This window comes from Cotesia typhae, unplaced genomic scaffold, assembly GCF_013202065.1.
Source record: "Cotesia typhae breed Kobodo isofemale line unplaced genomic scaffold, CoteBio_Ctyphae contig_22, whole genome shotgun sequence".
Taxonomy (NCBI): Eukaryota; Metazoa; Arthropoda; class Insecta; order Hymenoptera; family Braconidae; genus Cotesia; species Cotesia typhae.
Window position 1 is genome coordinate 8,623,258 of NW_027423728.1, and position 19,032 is coordinate 8,642,289.

At 33.2% G+C, this 19,032-nt stretch overlaps 4 protein-coding genes across 4 annotated transcripts; 3 read left to right on the forward strand and 1 right to left on the reverse strand.

The window, feature by feature from the left end:
* Positions 1 to 2,073: 2,073 nt before the first annotated feature.
* On the forward strand, positions 2,074 to 5,023 carry Wmd (serine-threonine kinase receptor-associated protein wmd). Its single transcript, XM_074260081.1, has 5 exons — positions 2,074 to 2,691; positions 3,045 to 3,343; positions 3,485 to 3,714; positions 4,084 to 4,220; positions 4,279 to 5,023. The coding sequence occupies exons 1-5, from the start codon at positions 2,577 to 2,579 to the stop codon at positions 4,488 to 4,490; spliced, it is 993 nt and encodes a 330-aa protein (XP_074116182.1). The 5' UTR covers positions 2,074 to 2,576; the 3' UTR covers positions 4,491 to 5,023.
* Positions 5,024 to 5,278: 255 nt separating this feature from the next.
* On the reverse strand, positions 5,279 to 14,101 carry LOC141524212 (uncharacterized). Its single transcript, XM_074237938.1, has 6 exons — positions 13,678 to 14,101; positions 12,106 to 12,191; positions 10,957 to 11,044; positions 10,449 to 10,618; positions 5,685 to 9,373; positions 5,279 to 5,596 (listed from the first exon to the last, which is right to left on the reverse strand). Exons 1-6 carry the CDS (start codon positions 13,686 to 13,688, stop codon positions 5,375 to 5,377), a joined length of 4,266 nt encoding a protein of 1,421 aa, XP_074094039.1. The 5' UTR covers positions 13,689 to 14,101; the 3' UTR covers positions 5,279 to 5,374.
* Positions 14,102 to 15,941: 1,840 nt separating this feature from the next.
* On the forward strand, positions 15,942 to 16,935 carry LOC141524398 (large ribosomal subunit protein mL62). Its single transcript, XM_074238259.1, has 3 exons — positions 15,942 to 16,193; positions 16,352 to 16,537; positions 16,625 to 16,935. The coding sequence occupies exons 1-3, from the start codon at positions 16,029 to 16,031 to the stop codon at positions 16,877 to 16,879; spliced, it is 606 nt and encodes a 201-aa protein (XP_074094360.1). The 5' UTR covers positions 15,942 to 16,028; the 3' UTR covers positions 16,880 to 16,935.
* A 150-nt stretch (positions 16,936 to 17,085) lies between these two features.
* Cluap1 (clusterin associated protein 1) lies at positions 17,086 to 18,884 on the forward strand. Its single transcript, XM_074238252.1, has 5 exons — positions 17,086 to 17,255; positions 17,325 to 17,521; positions 17,588 to 17,986; positions 18,077 to 18,473; positions 18,537 to 18,884. Exons 1-5 carry the CDS (start codon positions 17,234 to 17,236, stop codon positions 18,842 to 18,844), a joined length of 1,323 nt encoding a protein of 440 aa, XP_074094353.1. The 5' UTR covers positions 17,086 to 17,233; the 3' UTR covers positions 18,845 to 18,884.
* Positions 18,885 to 19,032: the final 148 nt, after the last annotated feature.

Sequence of the window (19,032 nt, forward strand, 5' to 3'; positions counted from 1 at the left end):
ACCCACTCGTTAACTTCTTGAATGTCTATTTCTCTAAAATTGTAATAATTTTTCAGAAGGTCGCAGATCTGGTTTATCAAGTCCTCAGCTTGGAGTCTGATAGACTGGTCAGCGTCTTCTGTATTTCCCAGAGGGTTTTCCATCTTAGCAACAATTTCCGGCCATAGCTAAAAATAAATTAACATTAATAATTAATAAAAAAAACATCAGATGTAATTATTAAAATTAAAATAAAATTACCTGCTTCCAAGCATTGACAATTTTATAAACTGGAGTATAAATCCAGGCATTAGTCGCCCAAAAGATGACATTCTGAACAGTGATCTTTGACAGCGACTCTATTACAGTAAGCCCGGTATTAAAATTATCTAGAATAAACGACAAGAGCCTGAGCCTGTACAGCATCTTGACGCTTTTAAAAAATTCCTGGTTCATGGGCGACATAATATTTGCCACCTGGCTGGGAAAGAACTCGACTCTGATGTCTCCTCTCCTCAAAATTTGCGTGTAGGTCATCGAACTGTCGACGAATAAAATCGCTTTTTCCGGCAATTTTTGCTTCGCTAAAAATTTAGACACCACAGGCACGAACTCCTCGTAGAACCATTCCTCGAAGGAGTTGTGGTTCATCCATATTTTTTTCTTACATTTGTACTTGACCGGCAAATAGGTCAGAGATTTAACAGAATTAGGAATGGTAGCTTTGCCTACTATGACCAGCGGCAACTTGAATCGACCTGAGGAATTGCTGCAAGCCATCATCGTGACTCGCTCCTTGAGACCCTTGAACTGCTCCACGTCAGCTTTGTGCTTGGAGCTCAACAGCGCGCTTGGAATTTCTCGGTAGGCTAGACTCGTCTCGCCGTAGGTGAATACTTGGTCGGGAGTTAGCTTCTCTTTGGCGACTATTTCATCAAAAGAAAACCTGGAGTCTTCTTCGACCTCCATTTCACTATCTCCATTTGTATCCTTCTCTTTATCTTTATCTTTATCTTTGTCTAAAGGCTTATTATCATCATGCGTGAAACTGATAATCCCATTACGCTTTTTCCATCTCGCGAGCCAACCCTGGCTGGCATTGAACTCGGTCTCATCGTCCAGCAACTTGGCAAATTTTAAAGCCTGTTCTTTGATAAGCGGCCCACTGATGGGTGCTCCAGTTCGAAGCCGTTCTTGGTACCATAGCCACATCGCTTTGTCTACCTCGTCATACACTGGCTTGCGCAGTCTCTTCCTGGACTCCGGGATGTGATTCTGGCACCCGTCGCTCCATTCTTTTATTACATTTTCTTTTTTTACCCAAAGGAGTATTGTTGATTTATGAACTCCTAATTTTTTGGAGATGTCTGTCGTTGTTACTCCGTTTCGGTAGTCATTTATGGCTTTTAGTTTAACTTGTAAGTCAACTGATGTATTTTTTCTTCTTTCTTTTTTTGCTTCCATATTTTATTTTCAATTTAATTCCTTAAAATTAAAAATTTTGATTTTTTTTTTTTTTTTTTTTTTTTTACTAAAATTATTCACCTGTTAAATAAAAATAATTTCAATGAGAATTTTTAATAAAATAAAACAAAATAATATTTTTTTTTTGTACTTACATTTATTATTACCATGTAGATTATTTAAAAAATTAAATTTTAATTTACTCTCGGTACTCCACTATTTTTAGCATGGATTTTTTCTATAAATTTTTACAATAAAAATTAGTTTTATTACAAAAAAAATAATTTATAAAAATTATATTTACTTACATATAATTAATAAAACAGCTGTCAATACAAAATTTCATTATTATATATTTTATTTAATTTTTAAAATAATAATTTATTAAAAAATTCAATTAGTTTCTCGTAAATATATTTATACCTTTGTTATTCTCAGAATTGAAGAATTTTTGGTTATCTTCAGAGAGGAGCTGTTAAGAAATTACAACTACCGCCCTCTAGCTTCTAAATACAGAAGATTTAGTTTGTTACTCAGCAGGTAAGGGGAGAGGTAATTTTTAAAAAAATATTAAAATGCCCCACCATTAGTCTTAATCAGTATGAAACGCATGAAATGAACAAACGAGTCTAGACGTTGTTGGTTATTTGTATTTGTATACCAGCCGAAAGTGTTACAAGTTTCTCACTAAATAACAAACAATTAACCATATAACACCCGTACATAAACACAAACATTTATATTAAAATAAAAAAAAAAAAAAATAAACCCAACAAGTACTCAGTCGAAGGGTTTCATTTAAGTTTAATACTCAGTTGCAGTGACAATAATGTTAACCAATAATCAATATTTCAAATAATCAACTTTATTTTTTACTTAAAATATTTTGTATTTTTTTTTTTTTTTTTTTTTTTCATCAGAAAAAGTTGTAATTTTTTTATAAAATAATAAATTTACACACTAACTTGTAAATAGAAGAAGTAAATCAGCAAGAATTGTCAGGAAGATAACCTGTAAATTGGATAATTTACTGACAAGTGTTGTTTATTTTTTTATAAATTTAAATCTGACAATTTTTTTAAATTTAATTGTCAAGTTTTAATAAAAATAATAATTATTATTATTATAAACAAATGGCGAATTTAAGACAAACACCTCTGACATGCAGTGGACACACGAGACCTGTTGTTCATCTGGCATTTTCAGGCATCACTGATACTGGGTACTATTTAATTTCAGCGTGCAAAGGTTTGTTGAATTAAAAATAATAAGCTAAATAATTTTACCTATTTTAAAAATAAAATAAATAAAATAGCGGATTTATATCTTCTGAACAAGAGAATCCTTCAAATATTAAATATCCGTATTGTTGATCGCCTTGGCCTAGTTCCGGTATTTTTCAAGGCTTCAGACTTTTATTCGCGGATACTTTAAGGTCGCTATTGTGATTTGACATCACTGAATTCATTTAAATTTATTATATTTATTTTTATTTCCAGGATTGTGATTGTCTCATACAATTTTCATTTGGAGTTTTTATTTATTTAATCCAACAAGAGGCTTCTGGCTGTATGTTGTTAATTAATGGGTGTTATTTTCAGATGGAAAGCCCATGTTGAGACAAGGTGACACTGGAGACTGGATCGGTACATTCGAAGGCCACAAAGGAGCTGTATGGGGAGTTGACTTGAATCGACAAGCCACTCGGGCAGCCTCTGGTGCCGCTGATTTCAATGCTAAAGTCTGGGACGCTATCAAGGGCGAAGAAATTCATTCATTTCAACACAACCATATTGTCAAGTCCGTCGGGTTTAGCACTGACTCTAACAATCTTTGCACAGGCTCCAATGAAAAACTACTTCGTATTTTTGATCTCAATAAGCCTGACTCATCACCTCAGGTTATTTTTATTACATTTGTCATTTTTTTTCATGCATGTCTGGGCCCATAACCTGATTTAAAAAATTATCAGCTGCTAACTTTAATGTCAAAAAAAATTTTTTTTTTTTTTTTTATAAAATAATCAAATTATCCTTGATAGGTTTTTTCTGGGCACACAAGCTTCATAAAACAAGTTACTTTTTTCAATGACAATAAATTAATTGTAAGTTGTGCTGACGATAAAACTCTGAGAGTATGGGATCGAAGCAACGGCCAAGAAGTAAGACGACTTGATTTTCCAGCTCTTCCTAGTTCGATGGAAGTTTCTAAAGATGGAAAAATAATTACTACCACGCATTCTAATACCGTCTCGTTCTGGAACAGCTTAGAGTAAATAACTTTATTTATTTATTTTATAAAATACTCATTTCCCAGAGGCTTTAAAACAATCAATATTTTATTATTTAATTTTAAATTATATGTCTATAATTATAATTGCATTTTTATTGATTAATAACAGATAATAATTAAAAATATAAATTATCTGTTTAATATTTAATTCATTATTAAATTGTTTGTTTTTATTGCTGAAAAATTCTATAAAATAAATTAATAAGGTAACATTGGGACTCTTCAAGGCCATTTGTCTACCTTGAAATTTTTTATTTTAAGTCAAAAGTTTTTGAATTTTTAATAATATATTAATTCTATTTAAAATTCATGATTGTAAAAAATTAATATTGATATTTTAATTTTTAGTTTAACAAAAATTCGTGAATATACAATTCCAACTCAAGTAAACAGCGTAAGTTTGCATCCAGATTGTTCAATGTTTGTTTGTGGCGGTGAAGATTTAAAAATGTACAAATTCGATTATTCAACTGGTATTGAAATAGGTATGTTAATTATTATTTAACATTTATTTATAAATTAAAATAATTAAATATTTTTTAGAATCATTCAAAGGACATTTCGGACCAGTGCATTGCGTAAGATTTTCTCCAGACGGTGAGTTATATGCCAGCGGCTCTGAGGACGGTACTCTGAGACTTTGGCAGACGACTGTCGGAAAGACTTATGGACTTTGGCGTTGCACCGATCAGACAACTACCATCCAAGAAAATTCCTCAGTTGTCAACAACAAACACGAAGTCTCTGCCAGCTAAACCGTCTTCAATCAAAAGAAAAAAAATAACTAAATAACAGAAAGATAATTTTATATTTTCTGTTATATAAAACTCATTAAATCCAACTCGGCTTATATTTGATGTAAATATGAGATCTTATATAATGTATCTATACTTATCGAATTCATTGATCACTTTGCAATGATTAAGTATCAGAGACAAAGTTGAGTTCGGCGTATGGCCCGGTTTATTTAAAAATAAAAGGGAAGATAGCCGGCTTCAATGAAATTATAAGAAGAATATATTTGAGCCGATAAATTATAATCAACGGAATTTTTTTCTCACGTCAATTCTTAGGCTAATGGACGGCAATTGGGCGGAGAAATAATAAAAAATCTTTTTAAAAATTTAACATATAATCAACAATACATAAAACACTTGTCAGATATAATAGATGAGTAAAAAAAAAGACAATAAAAAAAAAATTAAAATAAACAATTAGCACAATCTTGTCGATAATGTCTTACAAGTCAATATTCATTATAATTACAATTAAAGTTACAATTAGTAAACATTTTTTTTTTTTTTAAATATTATATTAGAAAAATAATTTTTAAATAATACAATAATTAAATTTAGCCACCAATAATTTAATCCTGTACATTTTATGTTTGAATCCTCAGTATACACTCTAAAATCTTAAGTATTTATATTTTTATTTAACAAATATAATTAACTAACATTTAATAATATATATATATATATATATATATATATATATATATATATATATATATATATATTTTTTTTTTTTTTTTTTTTTAAATCAGAGTGTATACTTGGAGTTTATATGATTCAGACTCGGGAATGATGTGAAAGTAACGAGGTTTAGTACATATATACACGCTGAAATTCAGATGATGTTAACCGAGAAATTGTGAGAGATCGGGCAGTTTAAAACCACTAAATGCATTACTGGAAGCCGTAGCAAATGACGTTGATGAAAATTGTTTGGCAGATTGGTTGGAACCTGCTAGAGCGAAGCCGCATTGAGCTGTGCAGATTTCATCACGTAAAATGGCTTCACGCGAAGCCTCACGTAATAATTGGTCACAATTAGTGACTCTTAGTGATGCGCACTGAGTCTGTAATTAAAAAAACAATTATTCCAGTGTAATTCGACCTAAAAAAAAAAAAAATTTGTATTTAAAAATCTAAAACAACATCACTTACGCCTTCGTCAGTGCAGATGCAGCTGGTACAGGGAGTAGGAAAGCCAGACTCTCCAATAAAAACCCTGCGTCCTCCGATCTGGCAGCCTCCGTGCCTGATTTCTCTCCAGGGAGTAAAGTCCATGGCAGCCATGGTGCCGCAAGGGACTCTGGGGTTCAAGAAGTTGGACGGAAGATCAAAAGCAGCGCGCTGCATCTCGACATGGGAGTCCATGTTCTCGCAGATTATCTTCGATAGCGTGTTCTTCCTGATTTCATTGAGCTGACCTTCGGTGAACCGAATGTTTGGGTCGTCAGTTTCGTACCAAAATCTGTCGCACTTCCTCAGCTGTCTGAACTGAATCGCAATGATGCACCCGAAAGTGGGGCCGACAAGACCGCCTTGGAGAGGTCGCTCGCTCATTCCTCCAGGAAATAGATCAATATCGTCAACATGAGCGTAAGTCCTCTTGAACCTTGCAATAACCTCCGGAGCCATTTCTCTGGACAGGTCATCGAAGGTGGTCGCGCGCTTCAGATTGCAAAGCGCTCTGTAGTGATTGTACGAGGGGATTCCGTGGTCTCTGGCTCGCTGGATGTTGAGCGCAATGAGATCTATACCGGAGAAAGGTATCTTGTTGTTTTCAAACAGGTGGTTGGTCACTTCACCAGTGATAAACTGATCCATGGTCTCCATGGGCGTAGCGACCAGCCCGCGGATCATTTCGTCGATCATGCCTTGATCATACAGCATGTCAGTGTTGAAGAATCCGTCTCTTAGAAGAATCGGCGGGTCCATTGGTCGGTAGTTCTGGTCCATTCTCGGCAAATGAGGTCTGAGCAACGAGTGTCCTATTCTGTAAGCAGCAGCAGCGAACTCTGTGACGATGCTCGGATTGCAGGTTGGCGAGTACTCTTTGTAGTGACCTTGCGGCAGAAGCTTGAGGCCGTAGAGACTGATGGCGTTCCAACCTAACAATCTTGGCAAGAATTCATTGTAAGTAACGTGTTGCATCATAGCACTGACGATCCTCCGGGTTTCTTGGTAGAGTTTCTCTCCGTCCCAATGAGGGTTGACTCCCCTCAAGCCTTCCATTATTCTGTTGTGCTCACGGACCCACATTGTGTGCATGACAGTCAGCGCAGGCTGCTCGGAAGCTCGGCCGTCTCCAGCGATGAAGCAGTATCCGGATGCGGCTTTGCATTCGGGGTGAGTCGCAGATCTAGGCAGCAAGTCCTTGGCTCGGCTTGGATGGAGAGTCACGTTCATGCGTCCGTTGCTGCTGAATCCACGCAAAACGTTGCCGATGCAGATATTCTCTCCATAGACAGCAGAAGCGTCCAGGAAAGCGGTATTTTGATTTATTTGCTCTCGAGGGCCCAGGTGCTGCTGCCCTGGTAAAGATCTCATCGATGGGAAACAGAGCCGCTCGCCAGTCGTTTCATTTATTGTAGGGTAAAAATGATCGCCGGGCGGAACTGGGAAGGGGTTGCACTCTGGGTGAACAGTGCGAGCTGAGTCGCAGGACCTGCAACTGGGAATGGACTCCGCGAACCCCTTGTGAATGGGGGTCATTGTCAGATCGTGGTCGATAAACTGGGCGAATTGCATTACCATCAGCGTGTACCGATTGTGGAGGTTTGAAATGTCTGGGTGAATAGTTCTTGAGATAATTCTTGGATTCGGTAGAGGAGCACCGGTTACTGAAATCATTCTCGGCTTGGAGACTCCGTCCTCGTAAGCCGGCGGTAAAAGCCGCGCAAAGGTCGTCAGTGATTTCCCAAGACTCGGATTACGCAAGTTGTTGCAATGACCCGTGAAAGTACGGTACGGCGTAGTAGGATCGCAGGCGCCTTCTTCTGGCGGGCAATCTATCTCCTCGTGATTGGTAGCTCGGGAATTTCCTAAAAAGTTCGTCAGGTCAACGTTTTGCAGCAGATCCGACAGGTCTCCGTTGTTCGAAAAGTCAAAGTCGTTTGAATTTCCAAAGACCTGTCTCTTGCGACGCTTAAGACCGTGAGCGCCGTTGATTATTTCGTTGGTAATCAATTCGTAGAATATCGAAGAGTTGGCGAGGATCAATGCGTCTTTGTTGGCTTTTGAAAAACTAGCAGCTGTACCAGCTGGAGATCTCGGGTCTGCTGTTCTCTGCTCAAGCCAGGAGTTGTACTCAAGTTTCTTCCTTGAAATTAAGTCTTGCTCGGCTTTCTTCAGCGCCAAGCTCAGAACTTCTGGGTTAATTAACGACTCCTTGTTGATCCACTGGTTAGATTGTACTTTAAGCGGCGTCATTTTATCATCTTGACTGACTTCAGGAGACTTATCAGCGTCTTCATTAATATTGTCAGTCTTTTCTCTCCAGGCAGTCAAATCAAGCGGAGCGAATCTGTCGCAATCAATCTTGGCGTTTAAATATTCATCGCTCTGGATAAAAGCCATCGGCTGTATTGTCGACACTGCTGCATTGGCACACAGCAAGTTGCTGAGACTGACTCGTTTAATAGCCTTGAGTTGTTCTCCAGTGAAACTGGACGGTGGTAAATCATTCTCGTACCAAAATCTGTCGGAGTTTTTCAGCTTGGCCAATTGATTTATCAGCAAGCAAGAAAAGGTCGGCCCGACAGCAGCGCCTTTCTCAGGAGTCTCAAGAACTCCACCGACAAGCAAGTCAATATCTTCGATGCTATTGTAAATGCTTTGTAAGATTGCAACATCCTCGGATTTAATGAACCTTGTTGCAGAGCCCGGGGCGGCAGCGCAGTGCTCCAGGAAGGCAAAATATCCGGGAATTCCGTGGTCACGTGCCATGTGGATTAGCAGAGTGGTGGTGTTCCAGATGTGGGGCATCCCATTGTAAGCGTACCTTGATCTGAGGGACTCGATAATATCGAGATTGAGCCCCCTGGCAACGTAATCGAGTTTGTTCTCTAGAGTGGCGTTCATGTCATGCGGGTACCTCGATAGTGATGTAAGCGCTGGAAAAACTGCTAACGCAACAGCGTCAAAGGCCCCGGGTCTGTTTGCCGATGAATAATCCCGATAAAATCCATTGGTAGCTTCTTTCAGCTGTTTCCCAACCGCAGATTCTCCTAAAACACTCGGAGCGAATTCCTGCATAGTAATACGCTGGATTTGCGCAACAACCGCTCGACGTGCTTCTAAAAAGAGCTTGGAGTCGTCCCAGTGAGGATTTAATTGCTGGATAACCCCGGCGATGCGATTGTGCTCGTTTATTATCACCGAGTAGAGGAATTTTAGCGGATTGTCCATCTGAGTGCAGGTGTCGCAGGACTCGATGTTGACAAGGCCGTTTTTGTAGGTCCTCAGACGGTTCATTTGTCCGTCGGTGCTGCCGTAAATGTCCGAGCCGTCCAAGTAACTGGAAGCGCCGTTCATCTGCTCACGTGTCTCGAATTTACAACCGTAAGCACTTCGTGCCGGCACGGCTCTCATGTATGGCGTACATTCCCCGATATAATCATGGCTCGTGTAGCACTCGGGGTTACGATTATCTTTACAACATCGTAATGTATCGAGACCAGGTGTAATTGGCATTGCGATGTCGCGGAGAACTAGTTCGGCCCACAGGCCTGTAAGACTCGTCAATGCCTTTCGCTCTTCACGTGTTGTCACTTTATGGAGTCGAGTGATGATGTCGATTGGTGATGGTAGAGCATGACGGCTTACTGATGATCTTGGCTTCGATATACCTAAGGAATATTAATAATACAAGTAAGTATGGTCACATTCATTCATTGTTTTACAACTAACAATAATAATAATATTATTATTATTATTATTATTATTTGGATTGTATATATTGACTTACGCCCGCATTTATTATGTATGCTAATAATAATAGCCTCATTATTTTTTATTATTGTTATTGCTACATGTTGTTGATCTCTGACTGTGTAATTCAGACAGAAGGTATATTTATGTATTGTGACTACCATTTATATAAATATCCTCAATATTAAATTTTGATAATTATATGTAATTGGCGCGAGACACTACTGTATCTTCAGATTAATAAAATATATATATATATATATATATTTAGCGGTTTGCTGAAGAAATTTTAGTTGAAGAAAAAGTTTATAAAAATTATTGTAATTTAGTATAATAATAACAAAACAAGTTGCTAACTTTTATGAAAATTAGAAATTCTTCTCATAAAATCATAAAAATTTTTGCTTTATATTAAAAGTAGAAAGTTTCAAATTCTTTAAAATTTTTTTGAAGGTCATATTAATTTTTAAAAATAACTTCAATGTTGGTAATATTAAAAAAAAAAAAAAAAAAAATAGTTGGATAAATCAGGAGAGTGAAATCATAACTAATATTCATAGAAACATATTTGATTGATCAAGTGACGTGTATGTGACAAATGCTAACACTGAGCCATATGTACTAGCTGTTTAAATTATTTTGTAGAAATCGGAACGTGGAGCGACAAGAAGCCAGCAAACAAGAATAAGAAGGAGCGGTATGAACCGCGTTCCAATTTTCACTTTCCATTCTTGACCCGATATAAGAAGAGCTACGTGCCCGTGAGCAACAACCATTTGACCATCAACTTTCTTTCTTCCTCATATATACATTCAACTTATCATCTTATTTACGCTATAATTATTTTTTACGGTCATTATTGTTATTACAAAGCAAGAAAAGACTGCCGCTAAATAAAATACACCGCATAATCACAATGTCATTGAAGTATTACTCTGTTATGATATTTCAGACGTCCAATAACAACAATAATGTAAATAATAAATATTTTACCATCACTGTAAGCAGGTGGAAGAAATTTTAGAAAAGGCGAGCCTCGAGCGCCCCACGATGGATGTCTTACGTTGTTACAAGTCCCAGAAGGAGTCCGGTATTTGCTTGGCGGGCAAGGACTTTCCCATACATCTTCACAGGCACTTGAGTTTCCATAATTTCCTTGGTTCCTGTTACATAACAGCAAAATTATTATTTATTTATTTATTTACTTTTTTTTTATCAATATATTATATATTCATTGTGTCCTCATTTTATAGATCTAAACCTATCATGACAGCTTGCGTCATCATTTTACCAACGAATTTTACTTTCACGGCCATCGTGACGACCCAGTCTAATCGCGGTAATGTCACAGACTGCCAAAAGAGTTTAGAAAAAAATTTTTGCCAATGTTTCTCTTTAAATAGAGACATTTTTTAATACTTGAGTATAAACAACAAGTTTTGATTTAAATAAAATTTCCTTCAAAGGACCTTCTAAAAAATTATTTACATCTAAAACTTACCGAGCATTCCTTCTGTAAGCATTTAATTCGGTCTCTATCGCGGCGCGAGCTCGCGCCTGAAGATCATCGTCTACTCCATATAAATAATCTGAAAGAAGAAATATTTAAATAAAAATATGTTAATTATAAAATTAAATTAAGCTTGAGTTATGATTATAGAGGCTTGACATTTCTAAATTTAATAATTTGTAATAAAATTTTAAAAAATTCTAAAAGGATTTGATATTAATAAAATGGCGAGTCTTTCTGTACGGAAAAGCAAGCGAAAGTTCGTATTACGTTAGTATAAGTATGTGGGTGGATAGGGTAACCAGATATAAATAGATATAAAAATTAAAAGTTCATATGTATCAACCGTTAATGTAATTACTTGCGTGATCGTAATATAAATGATATAACTAATTATTTAAATGTAAATGCAATTATTTTATTTGCAATTGTTAAATAAATTATATGTGGATAACATTGTTAGTATTACTTCATTTTTTTTTTCCTTGCATTACATTTTATGTTTGAATTTTTTTTTAAGTCTTTAATTATATTCTTTTAACAAAAGTATTAATTATTACTTTGGCCTGAAAAATTATGAAACCATTTAAAAAAATTAACAAGAGATTTAAATATACAATCAGTGACATTAATCTTAATTTTGTTTAAGCTATTGTTATATATAATAAATATTCTGTCATATTAAAATGAGTAATCTTAACTTTCAAATTTATATTTATTTATTTATTTTTTTTTTTTTTTTTTTTTGAGATTTTGTTTATAATTTAATTTTACTCTAGTTAATTTGAATTTTTCCCAGCTTATAAATATACAAGTAATTAAATGAAACTTCATTGAAGAATAATTTCTACGATCATTAGAGAAAAAAAATTTCTCGCTTATTAATAATACATGAAGAATAATTATAGGTATGTAATAGTTTTAATTATTATAAAAAATAATAGAGGAACAAAGTTATTCAATAAGCTTGTATTACAAATTTAATTGTAACTTAGAGCGTTAAAAAAAATTATTGTTGTAGAATTACTCAATTTAATTTCTTCAAATCCATAAAAATTTCATAAACTTTTAAAATAATTATATTAGAAGATATAAGTGAGTTAATTTGTGAGAAAAATTTTTTTATTAAATTTTACTCACCATTTACATCAAAGTGTTGATTGTATGGCGGCGATATGGCATCATTAGTCACTACAAAAGTTACTACTAAAAAAATCGAACAGCTTCTGAAAAAAAAAAAAAAAAAAAAAAAAATAAATAAATAAATAAATAAATAAAATTATTTAACAAATGCATAAAATTACGATCGTATAATTAATTATAAAAATATTGTATACTTTCTCTAGTGTATAGAAAAAAAAAAAAAAAAATATGAAATCTAATAAAAAAGACATCGATAATAGATACTCGCTGGGAAGAAATGAACAAGCTGCGTTTAAGAATTACAGAGGTTGGTATGAAAAACCGGTGGGCATGTGGAATATAATGATAACTGTTTTCATATATGTAATAAAAAATAATTGCCCTAAGGCCAAGTACTGAATTAATACACCGTGTACTGATAGGCCAGGGACAGGGACACTCTCTTTCGATGACGCGTGGCAAAAGTCGCACTCACTCTCTCCTTTCTTTTTATTTTTACCCGGAATTTTAAGAACTGTCGTTCCCTTGATTAAGCTTTTTATTTATTTCCATCATTAATTCATTCTCCTATTTAAACACTTAGCATAAAAAAAAAAAAAAAAAAAAAAAATTAATATATAAGAGAAGCTATAAATTATTTTGAAAAACATATCAAGAAAATTTTAATTATTAAAATTGGATGTCAGTAGGTCAACATCTGAAAAGGTAAGAGAAATCGTTTTGGAAATATTTTTCACTTTTTCCGATCTAGACAAACTTTTAATTATATTCAACTATTATATATATTAATATAAATAATAGTGATAGTTAAAAAATTAAAAGCATCTTAAATATTTGAAGATAAATTGACATCTCCCGGAAGAAGAAATGGATTGCTCGTAACACTCAAGCTTCTTTGCTCTGTAAGTGAAAGTGCTTTCACGGTTTAATCGGTTTTTCTTCCCAGCAATACAATTCACTATTACTTACCAGTGTACTAATTAATACTTGATAATATTCAAGGACATATTCGCGACAAGAATTCAAAGTAATTGTATCAAGTTGACAATATTGACAATATACATAAATGGATTTGCTTAATTTAATCAATTTAATAACTGTAACTAAACTGTTATAGTAACATAAAACAATACTCTTCTTCGGAGAGATGATGCAAATCAATAATTAGCCGTAATGGTCAATAAAAGTTTAAATAATGAGATTGCGATGTGGTTCTCCTTGACTCAAAACCTTACCCCGATATTCAGCTTCACTATTAAATCCGCTCATCTTAATTACTCACACGGGATTTGTAAACTACAAACTATAAACTGCAAGCCAATGAAAGTTTACTCGTTATTATGCAATAGTATAATTTCTAATTTTTAATTCAATATCAAATGCCAATAATTCAACTTGAGTTATATAAACCACCACCATAAATAAATAAATTGATAAAACCGATTATCAAATTGTGTCATATGTTGCGAAACACACAGGTCACATGGGCACAAAATACCGGGAAATTTTTTTAAATTATTTCAAGCAATGCTACCACTAAGTACTCTAAAAAACTTATTGAAGCTTCACCTTAAAAACATGGTCCCTCGTGTTATCAGATTTCTTCTTTATTTTGCTCCTCCTCTTGACTGATAATTTAATCTCTTGGAAATAGTGTATTAAGATTTAACTTTTGGGAGGCTGAGTAAACCATGGAGCCTTTTTATGGTTTCCTGGTTCAGTGGTTGCTACCCAACAAACTGAACTCGCAAAACGAGCTTCGGTGCTAGAAACTCGGCCAGAAGTTGGAAGTCGAATGGCTCACATATAAAAAGGAGGGAGTTTAAACCACCTCTCTCTTTATTTCCTTTCCTCTCGATGGACTTTATTCCAAAATTTATAAACAAAATTATAAATTATGTTAATTCATTTGTTTGCCCATCCGTTCGTTTGCTGTCCTAGCGCTTCTTTTTGTTCTTCCTGTTCCTCTTCTTTACTTTTTGGTTCAAGCTTACCCGTGACTTTTAACTACAATTAGTGAACCACTAAGAAATAAATAAAAATAAAAAATAAAAAAAAAAAAAAAAAAAAAAAAAAAAAAACTAAAATAAACTTTCCGTATCGTTTGAAGATACAACCGAATCTGAGCGTGAGCAAGTTGATGGGTTCTGTATTTACCAGGTTCTCCTGCTGTACCTTTCTCGTTGTTTAATGACGTTAAAATCCCTTCTCCTCGACATCTTCGCTGCTTGTTTTCTATTGAATAGTTTTAAAAAGTGAGTGTTTTCTTTTTATTATTGGTTAATAATAATTATAATCTCAGTTTACATCATTTTTAATCGTGAGTTACTTGGACTAGTTATTAAAACATTATTTCTTCTATCTCTTATTAGAATATTTAATTTATTCACAATTAAAATCAAGCTGTTTAATATTTATTTAAAAAGATTGATGCAGCACTGGCATACTCGCCGAAGAAGAGGTGGTCGGTTTGGAGTGATGTAGAGGAAGTCATGGGACTTTAAGTCACGAGGATTTTAGTCACGGGACTCAGTGAAAGTGTCCAAGAGAGATAGAGGAAGGTCGCGTCCCTCTTTTAACGAATGGGCTAATGTAAGAGTGTGTTTTTACTTGTTTTATTTGTACTAAATTTAATATACCTTACCGACTTTGTTCTTAAATATCCCACATACTGTTATTTCTTCTTTAATCATTGTTATTTACATTTTTTATCAATGCCTAAAAATTATTATTATTATTGTTGTTGTTGTTTTTTATAAACATAATAATACACCTGTAAGACAGAACGATAATAAATAATAAAAGGTGATGCTAATAAAATACTTATAATAATCTGTGTTACAATAAGAGCTTACCGTATTCTTTGTTCTTCTAAAGGGTAGATTGTTATTATTATGAAGAATTAATGTTAATTTATTCATTGTATGTGGTGATGTACGAGAGTAGGCCAGATCTCAGCAGCTAAAGATGTAAAACCCAGACCTTTACGTAAATAATAAATACTTCTTTTTGGACCTATCAAGTTTGTTGTGAAACAGGCGCTGGGATATCCACGAAAACAACATAAATACCTCCATATAAAATTTTTTAAAGAATTAATGCTAAATCTTAATATATTCTTGAAACGTTAGATTTTTTTCAGGTATATATAAACATAAAAATGATTGAATCTTCTGGTGGATAGAAATATAATACATAGACATATGGAAAGTAGTAATTGGTAAAACACACATTAAATCAAGTGTTGTCAAGTTTTACCCGGATCTTTACTATTATCTTATTTTTCTATTGTCTATATATTCGTATATCCTGAGTATTTAATTTTTGCGCAACATTTTTAAATATTTTTTTCACATATTGATTACTCAGTCATTATTTCCGTTACTTCTATTATGCTGAACAACGATCTAGGGTTAACTTGTGCTCTATTTTGGTGATTAATTCTTGTAATTATTTACCGAGGAAATTTCTTCTCTGGAATCCAATAAAAAATTATTAATAAATCCGGTTTTGCGTTTCTGGAATTTTATTTTATTCTCAGAAATAAAAGTCTCATCAATTTTAATCTTTTAATACTTAATTTAACAATCTGTCGAAACCGGATGTTTATATTCTTCTCTTTTTTTAGTATTATTATTAAGTTATAATTGTTACCTGTATCATTTTTATTTTTTAAATATATATATTCTGTTATTTTTTTGCCGTCAGTTCTTGCGCAATCTCAATATAGATGCCATCAATTTATTCATTCAATTTGACTGTTTTCTGTTGCACAAGACATTATCGACGGTCGTTAATAAAATTCTTTACTAGGTGGCGCCGTTGTTCAGAGTACTGTTGTAAAATATCGTGAAATAAGAAAGGTTATTTAATAATTGAAATTTGTTTTTTTATAAATTTTATAATTGTAAATATAAAAAATGAATTCTATTAGTTTTAAAATTGCTCGAATTTTGAGCAATAAAATTTTTAGTATTAACTCATTATCTTCTGTAAATAGTATTCGTAATTGTTCATTTAAAAATATTTACTCACAAGAAAATTTATATCCCAATAGTAAAAATCAGCTTTTTACTCCGACTTTTGTAAGTTTATTTTTTTTTAAATAAATAACATTTAATATTTCAAAATTAATTTTTATTCTATTATTTTTAATAACAGCTGACATTTATTTTACTGTAAATAATTTTTTAGCTGATAACAATAACAATAATGACAATTAAAAAATTTTTTTACTTTCCAGGTACCAGATAAAGATGCAAAATTCAGTGGATTTATTCCAATGGAAAAACTTACGATAATTTACAGCCGAAGTAGTGGCCCAGGAGGTCAACATGTCAATAAAACAAATACTAAAGTTGACATACGATTTAACGTTAAAGATGCCTCGTGGTTATCCGAAGAAATTAAAGAGAAATTATTGATTCAGGTTTGAATTTTTTTATTGAAATATAAAAATTTTAAATCAAATTTTAAAAATAATTCTAATGATAATTTTTTAATAATTTTATTTCAGGAGCGAAATAAAATAAATAAAGATGGATTTTTGGTGGTAAAGTCTGATGTAACCCGCTATCAGACTCTAAATGTTGCTGATGCTTTAGAGAAACTGCGAGCTATGATCAGAAAGACAATTACTCCAGAAAAAGTCGAAGATCCAGAGAGTGAAGAGCTGAAGCGCAAGAGGAAAATCAAAGCTGCTCGAGAACGCATTTACCAAAAAAGAATGCGCTCGCAAATAAAACAAGATCGTAATATTACTCTCGATTAATTAATTTTAAATTATATATTTTAAGGAATAATAAATAAAATAAATTTGTGTAAATAGTTTTAATGTACTTATTACGTGCAAAAATTACCATTTTATATTTTTATTCTATCGCTATAAATTACAAAATTTATTGCAAAATATTTGAAGGCTGTATTTCGATAAAAATTACTACGAACGGTGGCCGTCATAAAAAAATGAGGTTTCTATTCTCACCCTATATATGCTGTGTTGTTAATTTGGTTGCCAAGGTAACTAAAGCATGACACTGAATTATAATAAAGTTTCAAAACACTTTAATACACTTGTAGATAGTTATTATTTCCAGTGGTTTTTTTACCAAATTAATTTCTTGCAATGTCTTGCCGGGATTTACGAAGTAAGTTTTATTTATTTATTAAAATAATAATTTTTTAATAAAAAAAATACTAATAATAAATTATTTCAGATTTTACTGAAACAATGAGATTCTTGGGTTATCCCAGATTAATTTCTCTGTCAAATTTCCGAGTTCCAAATTTTTCTTTGGTTGCCGAAATTCTGGTCTGGCTGATTCATCGCTTTGATCCTGATTCAGATATGACTGCTGACTATGAAACTGTAGAAAATCGTGTGTCAATAATTCGACGGGCCGCTGAATTTATTGTAACTAAAAAAATAATTAATTTTCAAAGACAAAATAATTAATTTAATTAAAAAAATTTATTACAGGCAATAAAGATCAACATAAAATTAAATACAAAAAAATTGTACCAAGCTGATGGTCATGCAGTTAATGAACTTCTAAAAATAGCGACAGCGTTGTACGAAGCGCAGAATAAAAATGCTGAGGATGAAATAATGTCCGGAGAAATGTTGAATCCTCTGGTAATAGACATCACCGACGAGCTGTCAGAATTGAAGATTACCAGACAAATGGCCAGCCAGTTGACAGTCAGCGGTGCTAGTTTGTTTGATTTATTGGGAAGAGAAGTTCAGCTTCGGGAAGTCCGGAATAACAAAGCTGTAAGACAATTCGATACTTCGCAAATAGAAGTTGCTTTGAAAGATGTTATCGATAGTATGAAAAAGGATATTGATGATACTCGGCGACAGATTGATAATGTTAAGGTGCTAGTTTAATATTTCATGCAAATCAATTATTGTATAGTTTGATTGATATTTTAGTCATTAAATATTTTCTTTATTTATTTTATTTAGGAGACTGAGCAAAATTTAGAAACAAAAATTGAAAGACGTCAAATGGAATTAGAGAGGAATAAAAAAAGACTGGTAACCTTGCGGAAAGTCCGTCCAGCATTTATGGAAGAATTTGAAAAATTTGAAGTTGAACTAAAAGGAGTGTATGATAATTACCTGCAGAAATGCCGGTACTTGGCTTATCTAGAGCATTTGTACGAAGACATGACCAAGGTCGAGCAAGAAAAGTTTGAGCAAAGACAAGCGGCTACCAAGAGACAATTGGAGCAACTCAGAGGCGAGGACGTGAGTTTTGAAACTATAATGGAGGGCAATGACTCGATTTTCACCAACAATATCCGTCCATTAAATCTTGATGAAGCGGAGAGAAGCTCTGATAAAAATGATCAACCCGGAGGTATTTTTATTATTAATAGATTTAAATTTATTTATTGTGATTATTTATTTAAAAATTTTTTAGAAATAACTGGCAGAGCATCACGGGTACAGTTGAACCAAAGAAGAATATATGGGACAATGTCAGGCAGACCTCGCGGTTTACGCGAGTCCAATGACAGTATTGGTTCGCTGGATGACAGCGACAGCGATCTTCTGATTGATGGCGACCTTGATGACGACGAGGAAGATGATGACATTGATATTGAAAACGTCGGAGGCAATTTGTTAAACTCTGTGACAAGCCATGAGATAGCTGCCTCGCTTGATTTTAAAGGAAACTCGGAAAAAATATCAATCAGTAAAGCTGGGCATGTTGATGAAGATTTTTAATATTAATTTATCATAAATAAATAATATAATACTTATTTAATCTAGGTTTTTAATCTACAATCGCCGTTATTTATTATTATTTAATTAAAGCACCATTAATAATACTTTTAGTTATTATTATTATTATTATTATTATTATTATTATTATAAATACCATTAATTTTTACAATTTTAATGATTAAAAAATT